This window comes from Borostomias antarcticus (assembly GCF_949987555.1).
Source record: "Borostomias antarcticus genome assembly, chromosome: 3".
In the NCBI taxonomy this organism is placed as follows: Eukaryota; Metazoa; Chordata; class Actinopteri; order Stomiiformes; family Stomiidae; genus Borostomias; species Borostomias antarcticus.
This window is the reverse complement of record NC_140236.1, coordinates 26,658,497-26,675,002: the sequence shown is the minus strand read 5'-3', so window position 1 is coordinate 26,675,002 and position 16,506 is coordinate 26,658,497. Positions and strand designations below refer to the sequence as shown.

The 16,506-nt window shown below is 44.5% G+C and overlaps 1 protein-coding gene across 1 annotated transcript; it reads right to left on the bottom strand.

Annotated features, from left to right (window-relative positions):
• Nucleotides 1-2,007: 2,007 nt before the first annotated feature.
• ak4 (adenylate kinase 4) lies at nt 2,008-15,833 on the bottom strand (the record flags this gene model as incomplete). The annotated part of the gene is made up of 6 exons (XM_084436091.1): nt 15,737-15,833; nt 15,423-15,591; nt 13,939-14,058; nt 11,244-11,416; nt 9,056-9,174; nt 2,008-2,134 (listed from the first exon to the last, which is right to left on the bottom strand). Exons 2-6 carry the CDS (start codon nt 15,562-15,564, stop codon nt 2,008-2,010), a joined length of 681 nt encoding a protein of 226 aa, XP_084292217.1. The 5' UTR covers nt 15,565-15,591; nt 15,737-15,833.
• Nucleotides 15,834-16,506: the final 673 nt, after the last annotated feature.

Below are 16,506 nucleotides of genomic sequence, written 5' to 3'. Positions count from 1 at the left end.
TGGATATCAGCCAATGTGTTTGTTTAGGTACCCACTAAAACAGAATTTATCGTGTTGTAGGAAATGACAATCGTTGTGAATCTCAACTACACAAAGATAAGATCAAATAAGACCAGATCCAGAAAGAATTAATTCAGATTTCAGAACCAGATTAGAGAGCCTTTGCCCCACAACCCCTGGAGCTCCACACTAAAGCTCTAACACTCATGGGAAGCACCACTGGGTGGGAGAGATTACAGGAGAGAGTGGGTTCAGAAATACCTCTCTAGTATCCACAGTTCTCTACAGCACACACACACACACCTCCCTGCTGCTTCCCACTTCCCAGATTCTCTGATCTCTCTCATATCAAAGACCCTATTGAGCAAAGAACATCGGGGGTTTGCCATCATGAGTCACCTACTGCATATACTGTACACAACCTACTGTATTGGCATAACCCCTCACATTGCAGGGCTACTGTATATGGTTTTCTTAGCATCAAGGTGACATCTGCAATACAGTAGCTGCCAGTCTCAGCACAACTCTGTAATTCTCATACTAGTGGCACACACTGCTAAAAGAGTGTAGACCTGCAGGCAAATATCTTCTTTCTTCTACTTTTGTGAAGTGCAGCAAAGCTTGCCAATGTGAGCATGATGCATGGTTAGAATGGAACCTAAACATGTTATTTGACCATGAGCTAGAAAAGAAAGCAACGTTTGAACCAATTCTGAGAAAATAATTTTATAGTTCTTGGCATATGCCAGGTTTGGGCTGAAAAGCGATTACTGGGCAGAAAACATTCAGTATGTGGTATTGCACAACAGAGTGCTGTGGTCATCATGCAGTATTTAAAGAGCTTTCTGAACCACTGATTCAACAGAACGCTCGCCATGTTGGACCTATTATAGTACCCGGTTTCACACCAGTCGCACAATGTTTACCAGGAATAACTGGAGGGCAGACATACACATTCTTTAGACATTCTACAGACAGACAGTACTCAAAACATTCTACGGATACAACCAATCAGAGAGCATGGTCTTCTATGGATACAGCCAACCAGAGAGGCTGTTCTTCTCCTGTCCTAAGCCTAGGTCCATACACTTGTCTCTTTCTATTGGTTAAAATACAGTACTCAAATTGTTCAACACATCATAATCAAAGGCTACTGTGAATACGATTCCATAATTCTCTTTGGTCCATGTCGCCATGTCAAAATCTTTGGTTCCTTTATCAGTAATTGAGTAGCATCCATAATACCTATATTTTCATATTTGGTCAAACATAAGTCAGGAGAAAAAAAAGTCACTGGGTCAAAAATAAAAGGTTGAATGGTCACATACAAAAGTTATGACAAAGTTGAAATTCTTCATGTTACCGAATGCTAAAATGTGTCTGAATCAGCTTCTGCACACAAAGTATATTTGATCTGGCTACCAGCTATAGATGCAACAATCAGCAATCAACCTTGTGTGTGAAAACAAACATAAAGCCAGCCTGATGAAATATATCAGTATTTAAGGTACAGTTCTAGCATTTATTCTCGTCGGTGTTCCTAGCTCTTGGTCCAAGAGGGCAGCAGTGTGTGCGGTATGGAGGAGTGTGGGGGGGGTTTCCCAGCCCAACACTGGTACCCCTTATTCAGCAAGCACCAGTCTTATTAATGAGATGACGGGAATTAGAAGAATGAAGCCGGCGCAAACTGCAGCCCTCCAGAACAGAAAGGAGAGAACACTGACCTACCGAGCGCACAGAAATGTCTCGGAACTGAGATGACAGGAAAGATTAAGGTCAGGTCAGTACGCAGGCTTGTAGCTCAATATGTCCTCGCTAGTACTTGAATGATCAGTTGTAACTCGCCATACAAGCAGGTCGTATGAGCTTTCAGAAGGACTGTCCGTTTGTATAATCTCGGACGCCCACTGTACAACCGGCTCATTGGATTACTACAAACCTGCATACACAGAGACCCAGTGCATGTTGTGTCATCGCTCTACCCCCCCCCCCGACCCCCTGGCTGTGTTAGGGGAGCGGGGGGCAGCGGCGCTCAGCCTGCTGCGGGGGCATCTTGGTGCTGAGGAGGGAGCTGACGTAGGGCCAGATTCGGTCAGACTCCGTTCCTGAGAAGGAGTGCAGGATGCTCTTGGCTCTGCCCAGGACAGAGAAACAGGTTAGGAAATCAAATCATTATTCATTCATACACTGCACTGTAACTTTTATCCCTGTATTTTATTTTTCCTGCATTTTGTTTTAAATGTCCTTTTTTTGCACTTCGTTTTATATGACATTTTATGTGTTTCTTGCACTTTGTCTTGATGCTTTTAATGTCTCATGTAAAGAACCTTGAATTGCCTTGTTGGTGAAATGGGCTATACAAATAAACTTGCCTTGCCTTAGGAAAACACAAACCCTGTGGTATAAATACATGTATATACACAGTCCACTGAATGTTTGTTGGAAAAAAAATATTATGCCATGCCATGATGATATCATGATCATCTTTGGGATTCAGGATTGTACAAATACTGTAACTAAATACCCTAGATTATTTTTAAACCTTAATTTGTGCAGGGAGTCCCATTGAGACAATATTTCTTTTGAAAAGGATCCCTGCATACAACCCCATCCCCAATAAAATAGATATTAAGTATGGTAAATGGACTGCACTTATATAGCACATTTATCCAAAGCGCTTTACAATGGCCTCTCATTCACCCATTCACACACCAATGACGGCAGCTGCCATGCAAGGTGCTAGCCTGCTCATTGGAAGCAATTCAGGGTTAAGTGTCCAAGGACACTTCAACATGTGGACAGGAGGAGGCGGGATTCGAACCGCCAACCCTACGGTCATTGGATGAACCACTGAGCCACAGCCGCTCAAGTACTGTGTGGTAAAACAGCATGGGAGAACCCTGCTGCCCACTTTAAGCAAGGCGGTCAGGACAGACTACTTGAGGTGAGACTAGACTCATCCTCTGTGTCCACTGGCGAGCTGTAGCTGAAGAGCGCCAAGCTCACAGCTTACCCTAAGGGTGCGTGTCCACCGACAAGCTGGATTTTAGAGCTGGCACTGTTTTCTCATTGTTTACAATGGGTAATGAGCTCTAGGGCGCTATAGAGACAAGAGCTGTGTTCCAAGCGCTTTTTAGCACTGTAGTGCCATGAGCTTGAGGCTTTTTTGGCAGTTGAAAAAAAGCTAACTTTTTTGGGCTTGAGCATGTCATGGAATTTAACACACAGTCTCAAGACTATTCAGATGCATATCCTTTCTATTCATCAAGTCCCCTGAAAACCCCTAGGTTTCAATCTTCCTTTATGATTCTAAACACCCAACCCTCCTTTTTTGTAATTGTAAACACTCCTCTGTTTCGCTCTTTTGTCCAAGTCAGACAGGCCACACCTTGTCCTTCCTGCCCTGACTTAGACCTTTGTCTATATTCAAAGTATATTCAAAGTAAGTTTGCATCCCCCGCCCACTGGGTGATACCCGACTCAGCCAATCAAATGACACCTACTACCTCGTTGGTTTTGAAGCAATATAAGGGGCAGTCTGGCGATCTGACTTTCACTTCTTCTCTGATAGAATCACGCTGTGTTTTTACTATTTTGAAGTCCGTTTGCAACCGTATTGTTTCTTAATAAACCTGACTGAACATATTTTGAGCGAACCCAAGCTTTGGCAAGTACTCTCATTTTTCAAGCAACTACAATTGGCGACTCGGGACGGGATTCGACTGCGGTGAGATTCGCCTGGAGTGGAACCGAGGGACGCAGACGTGCGGAAGCGGTAGCCGCTTTGGGAAGCTTCTCTCGTTGCGTCTATGCGCATTGCTTTTGGAGAGGCCCCGCCGTTGGTTCCACTCGGCTAAAACTCGCGGTACGTTGAAAGATCCTTTTTGCTTGTTATTTGCCTTGGTTTCGGTTCAGCTTGTTGGTCTAGATTATTGAAAACAGAAAACCCCAGCGTGGGTATTTTAGTACTATAAATTGTGTAATTATCTAAGGAGGTTGGGAACAGCAATAGATATTTGTCTTTTGACTTCGTCCTTGTTTCGTTACGAGAAAATAAGCTGTTCAAGTGAGGGTTTGGTCTTGTGAATCTTGTTCCCCTGTAGTTGATGTACAATGTTAGGTTGTTTATCGGTTACAGCTTAGAACGGGGTTTTTTGAGTTAAATACGCCAAAGATTTGGCACAGAACAGGCTTTCTTTTTGGCCGGTCGCGGGAGAGTTTAACCGCGAGCACGTTGAGAGAGTTTTTGCTCAACGGAGATAGTAGCTACAGGGAGTGATTGGCGTTTCCAATCCGCGTTTCTTGGAGAAACGTTTTCCCATTTGTTCCTGGGTGACTTGGTAAACCTAACGAGCGTTAGTTTTCACCAAGTGGCTGTACATATTTGGTAGGATCTAGACATCTGGTTTAGCCTGGACCAAATTGCTAGTGCAGCCGAGGTTGTTGTAAACGTGGGCCTTTGTTTCATGTTTGTGTGTTAAGTCGTCGTTTGGTCGTCTGTTGGTCGTTCTTTGTTCTGCGTTAAGTCGTATGTACGTCATTTTTGGTCGTCTTTTGGTCGGCCTTTGTTTTTTGCGTCCTCGTGCGAGTTTGCTGTCTTCTTTCTTGTATGTGCACGGGATTGTCTGCTGTGTTTACTGTTTGAACTTCAGCTCTGTCTTGTATGTGTTTGTTTAAGCGCTGTATATATACATTTTTTTTCAGGTAACAGTACTGTTTATTTTTTGCCGACACTGGTTTTAAGGGCCGTAAATCGTAACTGCTAGTGAGTAGTCTGAGAGACGTTCATCTCCGTGTTACGAAGGAGTGTAGGAGAGTGTTTTTGGTTTGTTTTTTCCGTAAGCGATTTTGGGGCAAAATGGGTGCTGTTACTAGCGTTACTAGCTCGCCACTTGATATTCTCAAATTGTCTGGGCCAGCTAAGATTGTTGCGCAAAGGCTTTGGGATGATGCTTGTGTACAGTATTTGATCTGGGCGAAGCATTCTGATTTCCCCCTGTCCGGTACACTCAATATTAGTGAGTTAGCAACTGTTAGGGCTCAGTTACAGGCGTTTGAAATGACTAGGTTAGGAAGGAAGCCTGGAAATGCGATAGATTGGAATGCATTCAGGAAGTGGGAAATACTCGCACACGAGTGTTTTTTCAAGTCAGAAAGAAGCGTAGCTGACGAAGTTAATCAGAGAGATGAATATTCAGAGTCCCTCCCCCCTCCTAGTCATTCCGTTTTTAACTCTATCACGCCGACTCGGCACTCAGAGCTCACACATTTTTCCCAAACTATGACTGGTTCACCCGCAGCTGCTGCCCCGCCTCCCAACTCTGTTTTTCCGTCTGCTCCCAACCAACAACGACCACAGGGTCGTCACATGAACAAGAATAGCAGGCATAGGAACAGAATGGACTACAGGAGGAGACCGAGGGAGGGAAACGAAAACGAAGACAAAACTGACGCGTGTTTTCATTGTAAGAAAACTGGTCACTGGATCAGAGACTGTCACAGTTACCGCAAGCGAAATGAGAGAAAGAATCCTGCAACCTGGGGTTCGGCGCCACCTGCTGGAAGTTCCCTTGAACAACCCACAAGGTAGATTTTAACTAGCCAATATAGACTCATTTTTTTAAGGTAAATAAACAGGACGAGACAGATGTAGCTGAGGACGTAAGGTTTGTACATGATAGTGGGGGGGGATAGATAATGTTTGCCAGTTTCTTAACCTGAATACAGCATCTCCTAACCCAATTATATATTTTTAATGTTTATGTTAAATATCTCATGTTTATAGTTTGAGGCACATTCATCGGGCCTGAGTGTTTTTTCTGAGTGGTTTTTTTACAGACAACTGTCGTTCCGGGAGTGATGGGTGAATGCCGAACCAGGAGACGGGCACAGACCGGAGGTGGAGATGGAGGTTACTGGCCTGTTTTCCCTACAGATAAGCGATCTGGGGTTCGTGAGATGCAACGCCAACGCCATGTCACCTACTCACTGTGAGCGACAGATAAGTATGAAACGGAGAAGAGACCATTTTGTCCGAAGCAGTGCCCAAATACTCTGTCCTCAAATGCAGAAGAGGGAGGTTTTAGATATACAAATTTTAGCTATACAAATGAAGCTTTGATGGAGTTCTTTGATTAGTTAATTGTAAATGAAGCCAGTTCATTTTAGTGTCATTTTCTTTGCCCTATCTCTATTTTTATCCTGACTTTTTGCTTTCACCCTTAGGGGGTGTTGTTTTGTTGAGACGAGAATATAGCGTATTTTCTTTTCATAAAATCGCAAGAGAACTGCTAGAGCCAAATCCAATTTGCCTTGATCATGACTGGGGACTGGGCGTGTTGAAGCCATTCTAAACACTGCCCCTGATGTCACTGTAGGCTACTGCAGACTGGCTCTAAATGACACTTAAACAGTCACCCTGTTTAAGTTTTCCTGACAAAATAACAACATTTTTTCCCCAAAGCAGGAGCTTGCGCTTAACCATGTTTCTGAGTATCTCCTACAGACTGTTGAATAACCGTTCCTGACCAAAGAAGGGAACAGGGAAACCAGACCAGAGGACTCTCTTTTGCTCTTCTGTTTTGTCTCTGTTTGTCTCTCTCATCTGTGGATCCACAGACGGAGCACTTCATCAGCCTGTGCTGGAGGCGGGAGCACCGAGGTGAGCCCTCCAGCAGCACGACCCGGGCCGGTCCTACGTGGAGCAGTACAGAGATGGACCGGGTTCAGTTCAAGAGCCTACATTTCTGACCTACAAGCATCTGCTCCACCTGCGGAGAAAAAGAAATGAAGGACTAAGTGCACATTTCCACCACCAAACTAACCTGTATCAAGGGCCTAATGACAAACCTGTACTACCTCGTTCATGTTTTCATTATGCTTTCAAACTAGCCCACGGGCCAGATCATGTTTCAAAAACAGGGGTGGCGGAGGATGTTAACAGATGTCTCCAACAGAGTGAGGACCGCCATTTCCTGAGGCTAAGGAGGGGTTCCTGCATCACATCTCTCCTGGGAGTTGGGTCCTGATCCGCGACCTGGGGCCGTCCCCACGCAGACGGCCGCCAGAGTAGCTGAGAGAACTTCGACGCCGTTGCGTCCCAAACCAAGGAGCAGATGAGCAGCCTGAGAACAGGCCAGAAAACATGGAAGAGAAGAGATGTAGCGGGGTGAACCTACCCGTCAAAGAGATGTAGCGGGGTGAACCTACCCGTCAAAGAGATGTAGCGGGGTGAACCTACCCGTCAAAGAGATGTAGCGGGGTGAACCTACCCGTCAAAGAGATGTAGCGGGGTGAACCTACCCGTCAAAGATGGAACAATCAGGACCATGGCATTCTGGCCTGTGTGGAATAGCTGTCAAAAGTAGCTGAGAGGACGGTCCATGCAGCCGAAACCAGAGATCTCAAGGGCAAAGCGGTCACCACCACACTGTCCTCTCCTCTGATGAGCAATCGGAGAGTGACCTTGACGGTCACCGCCACACTGCCCTCTCCTCTGATGAGCAATCGGAGAGTGACCTTGACGGTCACCGCCACACTGCCCTCTCCTCTGATGAGCAATCGGAGACTGACCTTGCCGGTCACCTCCTTCTCGTGGTTGTTATGACAACATGGACAAGCTCAACAGCAATGACTGCACCTCTAACCGCACACACTGGAACCTACATTGAACATTCAGAAACGCAAACATGGAAGCTACGATCCAGAAGAAATTACATGCGATTATTCACAACAAGAGTGAATGAACTTTATAATTATCTTGAAAAAATATCATATTTGTTTACAAGAGTTGCAATGGTTGAAACATGAGTTGATAAATACGTTTTGGGTTTTTCCTCTAAATTGACCAAGAGGTTTTTTGCCCTCCTTACACTGCTAACCATTTTATCTTTTTGCCTTATTCAAAATTTAAATCAAGGGTTTTTGGTGAATGGTTGTCCACTCTTAGACTATACATGTTTTTATTTTACCTTGTTTTCCTGTCAAATTTCTGTAACAAGGAGTTTTAAAGCGTAATTTGCATTTTTGTTCTTGCTCCACCTAGTGGAGAGATTACTTCCTTTCCACATGTATAGCATAGAGTTTTTGAAATTTGTGTTATAATTGATTATTTTTTTGATTTTTTTTCTCTTCTTTAATTTTTTTCGTTGTATTTTTTTTGATTATGCTTATTTTTATCTGATGTATATCTTTTATGTGGCTGTTCAGCCACAGATGTGGGAGTTGTCATGGAATTTAACACACAGTCTCAAGACTATTCAGATGCATATCCTTTCTATTCATCAAGTCCCCTGAAAACCCCTAGGTTTCAATCTTCCTTTATGATTCTAAACACCCAACCCTCCTTTTTTGTAATTGTAAACACTCCTCTGTTTCGCTCTTTTGTCCAAGTCAGACAGGCCACACCTTGTCCTTCCTGCCCTGACTTAGACCTTTGTCTATATTCAAAGTATATTCAAAGTAAGTTTGCATCCCCCGCCCACTGGGTGATACCCGACTCAGCCAATCAAATGACACCTACTACCTCGTTGGTTTTGAAGCAATATAAGGGGCAGTCTGGCGATCTGACTTTCACTTCTTCTCTGATAGAATCACGCTGTGTTTTTACTATTTTGAAGTCCGTTTGCAACCGTATTGTTTCTTAATAAACCTGACTGAACATATTTTGAGCGAACCCAAGCTTTGGCAAGTACTCTCATTTTTCAAGCAACTACAAGCACAGGCTGTAAAAGGCTGTTCTGACGACAACGGTCGTTTTTTAGCAAAACCGCAGAAAAAGCAAATGTTAGCACTAGCTAACATTAGCTAGCCATCTTAACTTGGCTAGTTTATCTGCAACCTGCAAAAACACGACACTCATTGCTAATGTAGCTGTAAAACATCGGTAGCCTAGTCAGCTCTAAACTCCAGCTCTAGTGCACTCTAAGCTTGGTGCTGTTCAACTACATACAGCTCGCCGGTGGACACACACCCTAAGGGAGGCTATTAACAAACAAGACTAAACAATGTAATAAATAAATAAAAATAAATAAAATAGCAAAGTGTTTGAACTCACTTGTAGAAGTCAATGACAGGTTTGGCCACATCCTTGTAGTGCCTCAGTCTGGCCACTAGGGCCTCTGCTCTGTCATCGTCATGCTGGATGAGAGGCTCACCACTGATGTCATCCCTGCCCTAGAGGTGGAGCATAGGAACGAGGGCGGAGTTACACAGGCGACCTCCACACACTCTCCAACTGCAAACAAGTGCTCTCAAACTCCTCTTAGGACCCTTTCACACCTACGTTGTTAAGTCTGGACTTTCAGACTTTCCAGTTTGATCTGAACCAAATTGACAGGTGTGAAACCTGCTGGACCACGGTGCGCGGATCAAAGACTCGGTCTTTGGTCCGACCTCAAGAGGTGGTCTCGAACCAAGGTTCGCTGCTGCCTAATGTGAAATCAAAGGTTCGCACTTTCGGATCAAACAGACGCGCGTGCATCCACAAACCAATCAGTGTCAAGTATAGGGAGACGCACCCCCATGCAAGCGATGACACATAATGTAGGTCTGCCACCAAAAATTGGTCCTCTGGTGTGAAAGCGAAAGTTATGGAACTAATCAATAAAAAATAACAAATGTGAAAGCGCCAAACGGGATTCTGGTTCGGACCTTGGTCTAGACCAGGGGTGCCCAACCCGTCGATCGCGAGCTACCGGTAGACCGTGGACTGATACCAAGTCGATCGCGAGCTGTTTAGGAAAAAAAGTTTTATTTTTATATAAATCTTTCTTTAAATGTGTATCATTCCTGCCGTGTACCCCGTCACTTCAACACATAAAAGACAACAACGCTGGGCACGTTTTATAGACATAGCCTACGTTAACGTGAATCTGTTGTCTGGGCGCGTGTGAAAGTTCAGTCAAGGTCAACATAATATTAGCTAGTTGACGAAGCGCCTAGTAACGTCAAGCAAAAGAGCAAAAACCTACAATTTCCACCCTGAATGGGAGGAGGATTTTTTGTTTTGTTTATTCACACTCAAAGCCAGTTTGTCTCATCTGCAATGCAAGCGTTGCATTAGCAAAGAAAGGCAATCTGGAGCGACATTTCAAGACAGTACACGGGCGCTATGAGAAGGATTACCCTGCGAGACGGCTCTACGCTCCACAAAAGTTCGTGAATTGAAGGCACAGCTAGCAGCCCAGCAGTCAATCTTCACCAAACCCAAGGCCCAGGGTAAAGCCGCAACTATAGCTTCCTATCGTGCCAGGCACGTTCTTGCCAGACACAAGAAGTCGTTCAAGGACGGCGAAATTGTGAAAGAAGCGTTTCTTGAGGTTGCGGATAGCCTTTTCAACGACTTCAAGAATAAAACGGAGATTGTGAAGGCCATTAAGGACGTACAGCTGTCCCGGAGTAGTACTACAAGGCGATGTGGGGGAATGGCTGTCGATGTCGAGGAGCAACTCACGAAGGATATTGATGCATGTGAGTGCTTTTCTCTACAATTCGATGAGTCAACTGATATGGTGGATGTAGCACAGCTGTGTGTGTTTATCCGAATGTTTTTTGGAGACATGAGCGCCAAGGAAGAGCTACTCACCATTTTGCCATTGAAAGGGCACACCAGAGGCGAAGATACCTATTTTGTATCTGGTTTGCTTCTCTGTTTGTTGGGTGCATATTGCATACAGGCCAGTAAGGGCTATGGCTCCCTACTGTGTGTGTGTGTGTGTGTGTGTGTGTGTGTGTGTGTGTGTGTGTGTGTGTGTGTGTGTGTGTGTGTGTGTGTGTGTGTGTGTGTGAGAGAGAGAGAGAGATAAAGGGGGAGGGTTTGTGATGGTCTCCAAGTGGCTGTGACAAAGAGAAAAAAAGTCTGTTGTGAGTTTACTATGCAGACTGGGAACTGTGTGTCTGTGTTGTATGCGCGTGTGTGTGTGTGTGTGTGTGTGTGTGTGTGTGTGTGTGTGTGCGCGTGTGTGTTTGCGATGTTGAAACTGGACTGGTAGATCTCGACAGGCTGGCTTCTTGAAAAGTAGATCTTGGTTCAAAAAAGGTTGGGCACCCCTGGTCTAGACCTTTAGGTGTGAAAGCGCCCTTAAACGGTCACTAGATAAAATCAACTCTCTACACATGACAATGAAACACAGCATGCCTAGTACCCTTTTTGACAGGGAAGTGCTGAGATAGCGAGATAACGAGAAAGAAAGAGAAAGAGAGAGAAAGAGAGAAAATAATATCTGAGTACCGTGTTTCCTCACCGGAACTCGAGGAGGGTTGAAGCCCATGTTGTAGACCCTCCCACTGGCTGGGTGGATCCACCTATCGCTGAGCCTCTCCTTGATGGTTGCATAGGGGATGTTGAGGCTGATGACGATGTCTGGCTCACAGATACTGTTGAGGGCCTGGGCTTGGACCAGGGTGCGGGGGAACCCTGGAGTGAATAGAGGAATACATGACATCACATTACAGTCATTTAGCTGACGCTTTTATCCAAAGCGACTAACAATAATTGCATTTAACGTAGGAAAAGCCAATGTACTACTACTTGCCAGAACTCACAAGTGCATCTTCTTTCTAAAACAAGTGACTAAGAGCATAATCTAGTGCTGAAGGCAAAGTGCAAGAATAGCAATCTAAAATACAATAGGTGCTTAAGAGGGAGGATCGTTGTAGTACTTCTTGAATAATAATTTTTATGGGCAGCATTCTGGTGCAGTCTGCCATGATAGGATCTCTATGACCTACGCTGCCACAGTGAGGCCATCTCCATCACCAAAGACACTGACCACCCCAGCTACCACCTGTTCCCATGTTCACCACCTCGCCGGAGAGACGGAAGATGGCTGAGCATCAGGACCACGAAGGAGAGGTTCCTCAACAGCTGCTTTCCTGACGCGGTCCGCAAGCTCAACAGCCAACAGCTGCAGTAGACTGACACTGAAGACACCCCTTGGACAGACCCCCCCACCCCCCCCGCCCTCACCAACCCCTCTGCCTGGACAGTTAACCCCCCCTCCCTCCCACCACTGATCACTTGACACTTTGAGCACATTGCACCTTATCTACACCTGACTCTGACGACACCTGACTCTGTATTACTATACACTCGATCACTTGAACCAACACCTGACAACACTTGAACATCTTGCCTACATGATAGATAATAACAATTGGCTCTTGCCTATACAACAGACAACAACAACAACTGAGTCTGCACAACTGTATACTTTAATTTATTGTTATTTAATTGCAGTGCCTACATCATGGACACAGACACCGTCATCCATGATCAGATGGGATGAGTAGATGAGGATGATACTGATGGACTGACAGACTACGGATAGTAAATTGCCAGTTTGGGAACCTTTAAATGTCTAGCTGCGTACCTAGGACTGGAATGAGGAACTGATTAGTACTGATAAGATACTGTAAGGTCAAGAGATTACAAGAATTCCAATGCGCCACATGGGAAATAAACTTTTTATTCTATTTTATGATATTGCACTTGCTTGATGTAACCTAACGATAGTTAGCTAGCAAGCTATTTTTACCTGACATTTTGCATGCAGGTGTATGGTGTCTAATTCCTAATTCAATTTTCTATGAGTGCCACTGTTAATATGCCGTTCAGAGTGCACCAACATTGATCATTTTTACGCTCATTTATAGATGATTTATACATGACATGACACAACCTGGTAAATGGACTGCACTTATATAGCGCTTTTATCCAAAGCGCTTTACAATGAAGGCCTGTCATTCACCCATTCACACACACATTCACACACCAATGGTGGCAGCGCCTTGCATGGCAGTATAGCTGCCATGCTAGCCTGCTCATTGGGAGCAATTTGGGGTTCAGTGTCTTGTCCAAGGACACTTCGACATGCAGTCAGGAGGAGCCGGGATTCGAACCACCGACCCTACGATCATTGGACGACCCGCACTCACCCTGAGCTATACGGCCGCCCCTAACATGGCTCTGTTATTGCTCCTTTGGGACATGACCAGTGCTATACGATTCCCTTCCCAGGTGGAGGGAAATTAGGACAGGGCTAGTTGTGGGACTGGTTTGGTGCAGCTTGCAGGATGTACTGTAAACATCCACCACTATTTACTAACTTTTATTGGCCCTTTGCCAACAAAAAAAGCTTGTTTGGCCCATTTAGTCGGTCTCTGAGGTCATCCGACCAGGGTCTCCTGGCGGTGCCCCGGACCAGACTAAAAACCCAGGGTGACAGAGCATTTGAGGCGGTGGCGCCAAGACTCTGGAACGCTCTTCCCCAGGCCCTGAGAGAGCCATCCACTGAACTCATGTTCAAAAAACTTCTTAAGACACACATGTTCAGGCAGGCCTTCGGCCATCTATAACGCCTTGCTGCTCGCAATGTTGTTTTTTTTCTGTTCTGTGTCGTTTTAATTTTGTCTCGTGTTGTATTGCCATTTTAATTTATTACTGTAAAGCACTCTGTGCATCCGTGCTGTGAAGAGCGCTATATAAATAAAGCTTACTTACTTACTTACTTACATTTATATTCCTCTCACACCCGTATGTTTGAAGACAGCTATTAGGTGAGCAATATATATTTTAGCTATAGACCTTTTGTGTTTATTTTAGCTATATTGTGTCTTAATCTTAGCTATAGGCTATTGTGTTTTGGGGGGTCTGTACAGAATGTTGGTGATCATTGTGATTTGTAAAATATGCTTAATAAATAAAGTGGATTGGATTGGATTGCAGTGAGCAGCATCGGTTTGAGGCCTTCTACTATGAGATGCCTGCTCATTTGAAGGGATATCTGAAGTGTTCATAGGGCCTTCACTGTTAGATACCTGGTACTTCTGTTTCATATAAGAAACCAATGCAGAGGACACTGTGGACAGACACATGAATCTGTAGCCATTTTGTCTCCTCTACTGACATGTCCTGAAAGCAGTGTGCTCGGCTCTTACCGTCCAGTAGCCAGCTGTGGCTGGTCATCTGCTCCAGTCTGGGCAGCAGCAGACGGGTCATCACATAGTCAGGAACCAGGAGACCCTTCTCTATGTAGGTCTTCGCCAGAACACCAGCCTCTGATGGACACAGAGAAAGAGACAGGGAGAGAGAGAGAGAGAGAGAGAGGAGGGCATGCTATAAGTGTCTCTCCACAGATCACGTCAAACACATCCTGTAATTACCTGTTCCCTATATGGCATCCTAGCCTAACCAGACACGTCTAACAACACAATCTTTAAACTCCCACCCTGGACCATGGCACTTTTATTACACACTCTTTAAACTCCCACCCTGGACCATGGTACTTTTATTACACACTCTTTAAACTCCCACCCTGGACCATGGTACTTTTATTACACACTCTTTAAACTCCCACCCTGGACCATGGTACTTTTATTACACACTCTTTAAACTCCCACCCTGGACCATGGCACTTTTATTACACACTCTTTAAACTCCCACCCTGGACCATGGCACTTTTATTACACACTCTTTAAACTCCCACCCTGGACCATGGTACTTTTATTACACACTCTATAAACTCCGAGCCTGGACCATGGCACTTTTATTACACACTCTATAAACTCCGAGCCTGGACCATGGTACTTTTATTACACACTCTATAAACTCCGAGCCTGGACCATGGTACTTTTATTACACACTCTATAAACTCCGAGCCTGGACCATGGTACTTTTATTACAGTATTTGTCAAATAGCTGTGTCAGTGCAGACTAAACAGTACAGCAATGAGATATAATAGTTAAGGAAAAGTAGCTCAATGAAACTGTGTCTAAGCCATGGCCTTGATGGCGTACAGTAATCGCTATTATGCACACATGTGTTTTTATTTTAGGCCTAGGACCCACTGGCCAAAATCTAATTTTGTTAGGCGGTTAAGGTTGGCACACATTGTGATTAAAATGATTTCCAGCTAATAGACATTTACCGTAGCCTAAACTCAACTCAAAACAATGAAAATTATCGAAAATTAAAGGTGAACGCAGTATTCTGATTAGGTCAAAGAACCGTTATACTGTAACTGCGTTATAACTGTCGTAGTAAATACCTTAGGCTACAACATGTAATTATTGCAATGTTAACTCAAGAGAGAAGTCAATTTAACCATTTAAGTTTCAGTATTGTCTCGTAGGACGGGTTTGATGACAGGACAAAATGTGTAATTGTTGAAGGCCTACGTTTGTCAAGTTGCCAGGGTGGAAGAAACGCAACTCCACCTCGCCTGAACATGGGACTGCAGTGCACTGCGAGTTACAACATGTTTAAAGTCTCACGCGACCTTTTGAGGATGAGTATGTAGGCTAAGTGGGGAAATAGCCTACTAACCACGAGAAAATGCGTAATAATGCTATATAAAAAAAAACATTATGCAGAACTAAATGTCTACTGGAGATAAATCAACGGATTAATTCATGGGCCTACCTGTATTTGCCGCTATATTCTCGCGGAGAAAGTCGCCACTGGACAGATGTTGCAGGCCAAAGCTCTGCGCAATTCTCTCGGATATGGTCCCCTTACCCGAGCCTGGTGGACCCATGATCACAGCTCGGAACAATTTTGCCATTTCTTGTTCTTTGATAGCCTGTGGACTCTTCGGAGACAAAAAGGTCCATGCATTAGGCTACCGTTTCAGCTTTGTAGACTCTAAGCATCTTCCAATAAGCAGTCCACAGAAGGCTAAATATTGTCGTTAAGACCAAAAGGTGCATGCGATTGTTAGGCTTCATGAAACTCACCGAAATATTCCTTTCCACCGATTCCAGTTGCCGTTTCCTGCAAATGTAGGCTACTGTGGTCTATGCTCATATAGGTTTTTAAATGCTTTTTTCACCTCCTACTCCCACCTCTTTCTTGCCTGCGTCTTTAAGAAAACAAATGCTCTGAAAATGAATGGAGGAGTTACTACAACGCCCTATTCCTCAACCAAGGATATTCTACACAGAAACTTAGCCCTCGACGCCTCCCCGTCCGCCCCCGACACATCATCCCGAAAAAATGCGGGGGGCTTGTGCGCAGGAACTTCGCTTTGGAGTCTGGTAACTGTAGTCTTCTTTCATGTCTGGCATGATGCTAGAACGAAGAACTTCCTTTTTGTCAAAGTGATGATGAGAAAGAAAACGAATTAAATATTGAACACGTGGATGTGTTCCTATCCCATGCAGAATGTAAGCATGCATTTTGGGCAATTGCTATGACATAGCCTATCAGACTTTGAAGTGATCATACTTGAGGAGGAGAGTTTAAAGGAAGTGTTAAGGTGTTTTAATTATGTTTTAAATGTCATTCTGGTCATTTGTTCATTAACCACATGTATAGTTGTATAGGCCTAATCTGTAACTTGAAACTTGTATCGACTCCCCATTTGGCTCCGCGATGCGTAAAGTGCGTAAAGAGACTGGATTTTCTCGCCCACACTTGACCTTCTGTAACCTATACCTCACCAGGCTTTCAGTTGAAACCCACTGTATTGTAGCCTGTCAATGGAAGAAATGTGCGATGTGAAAAG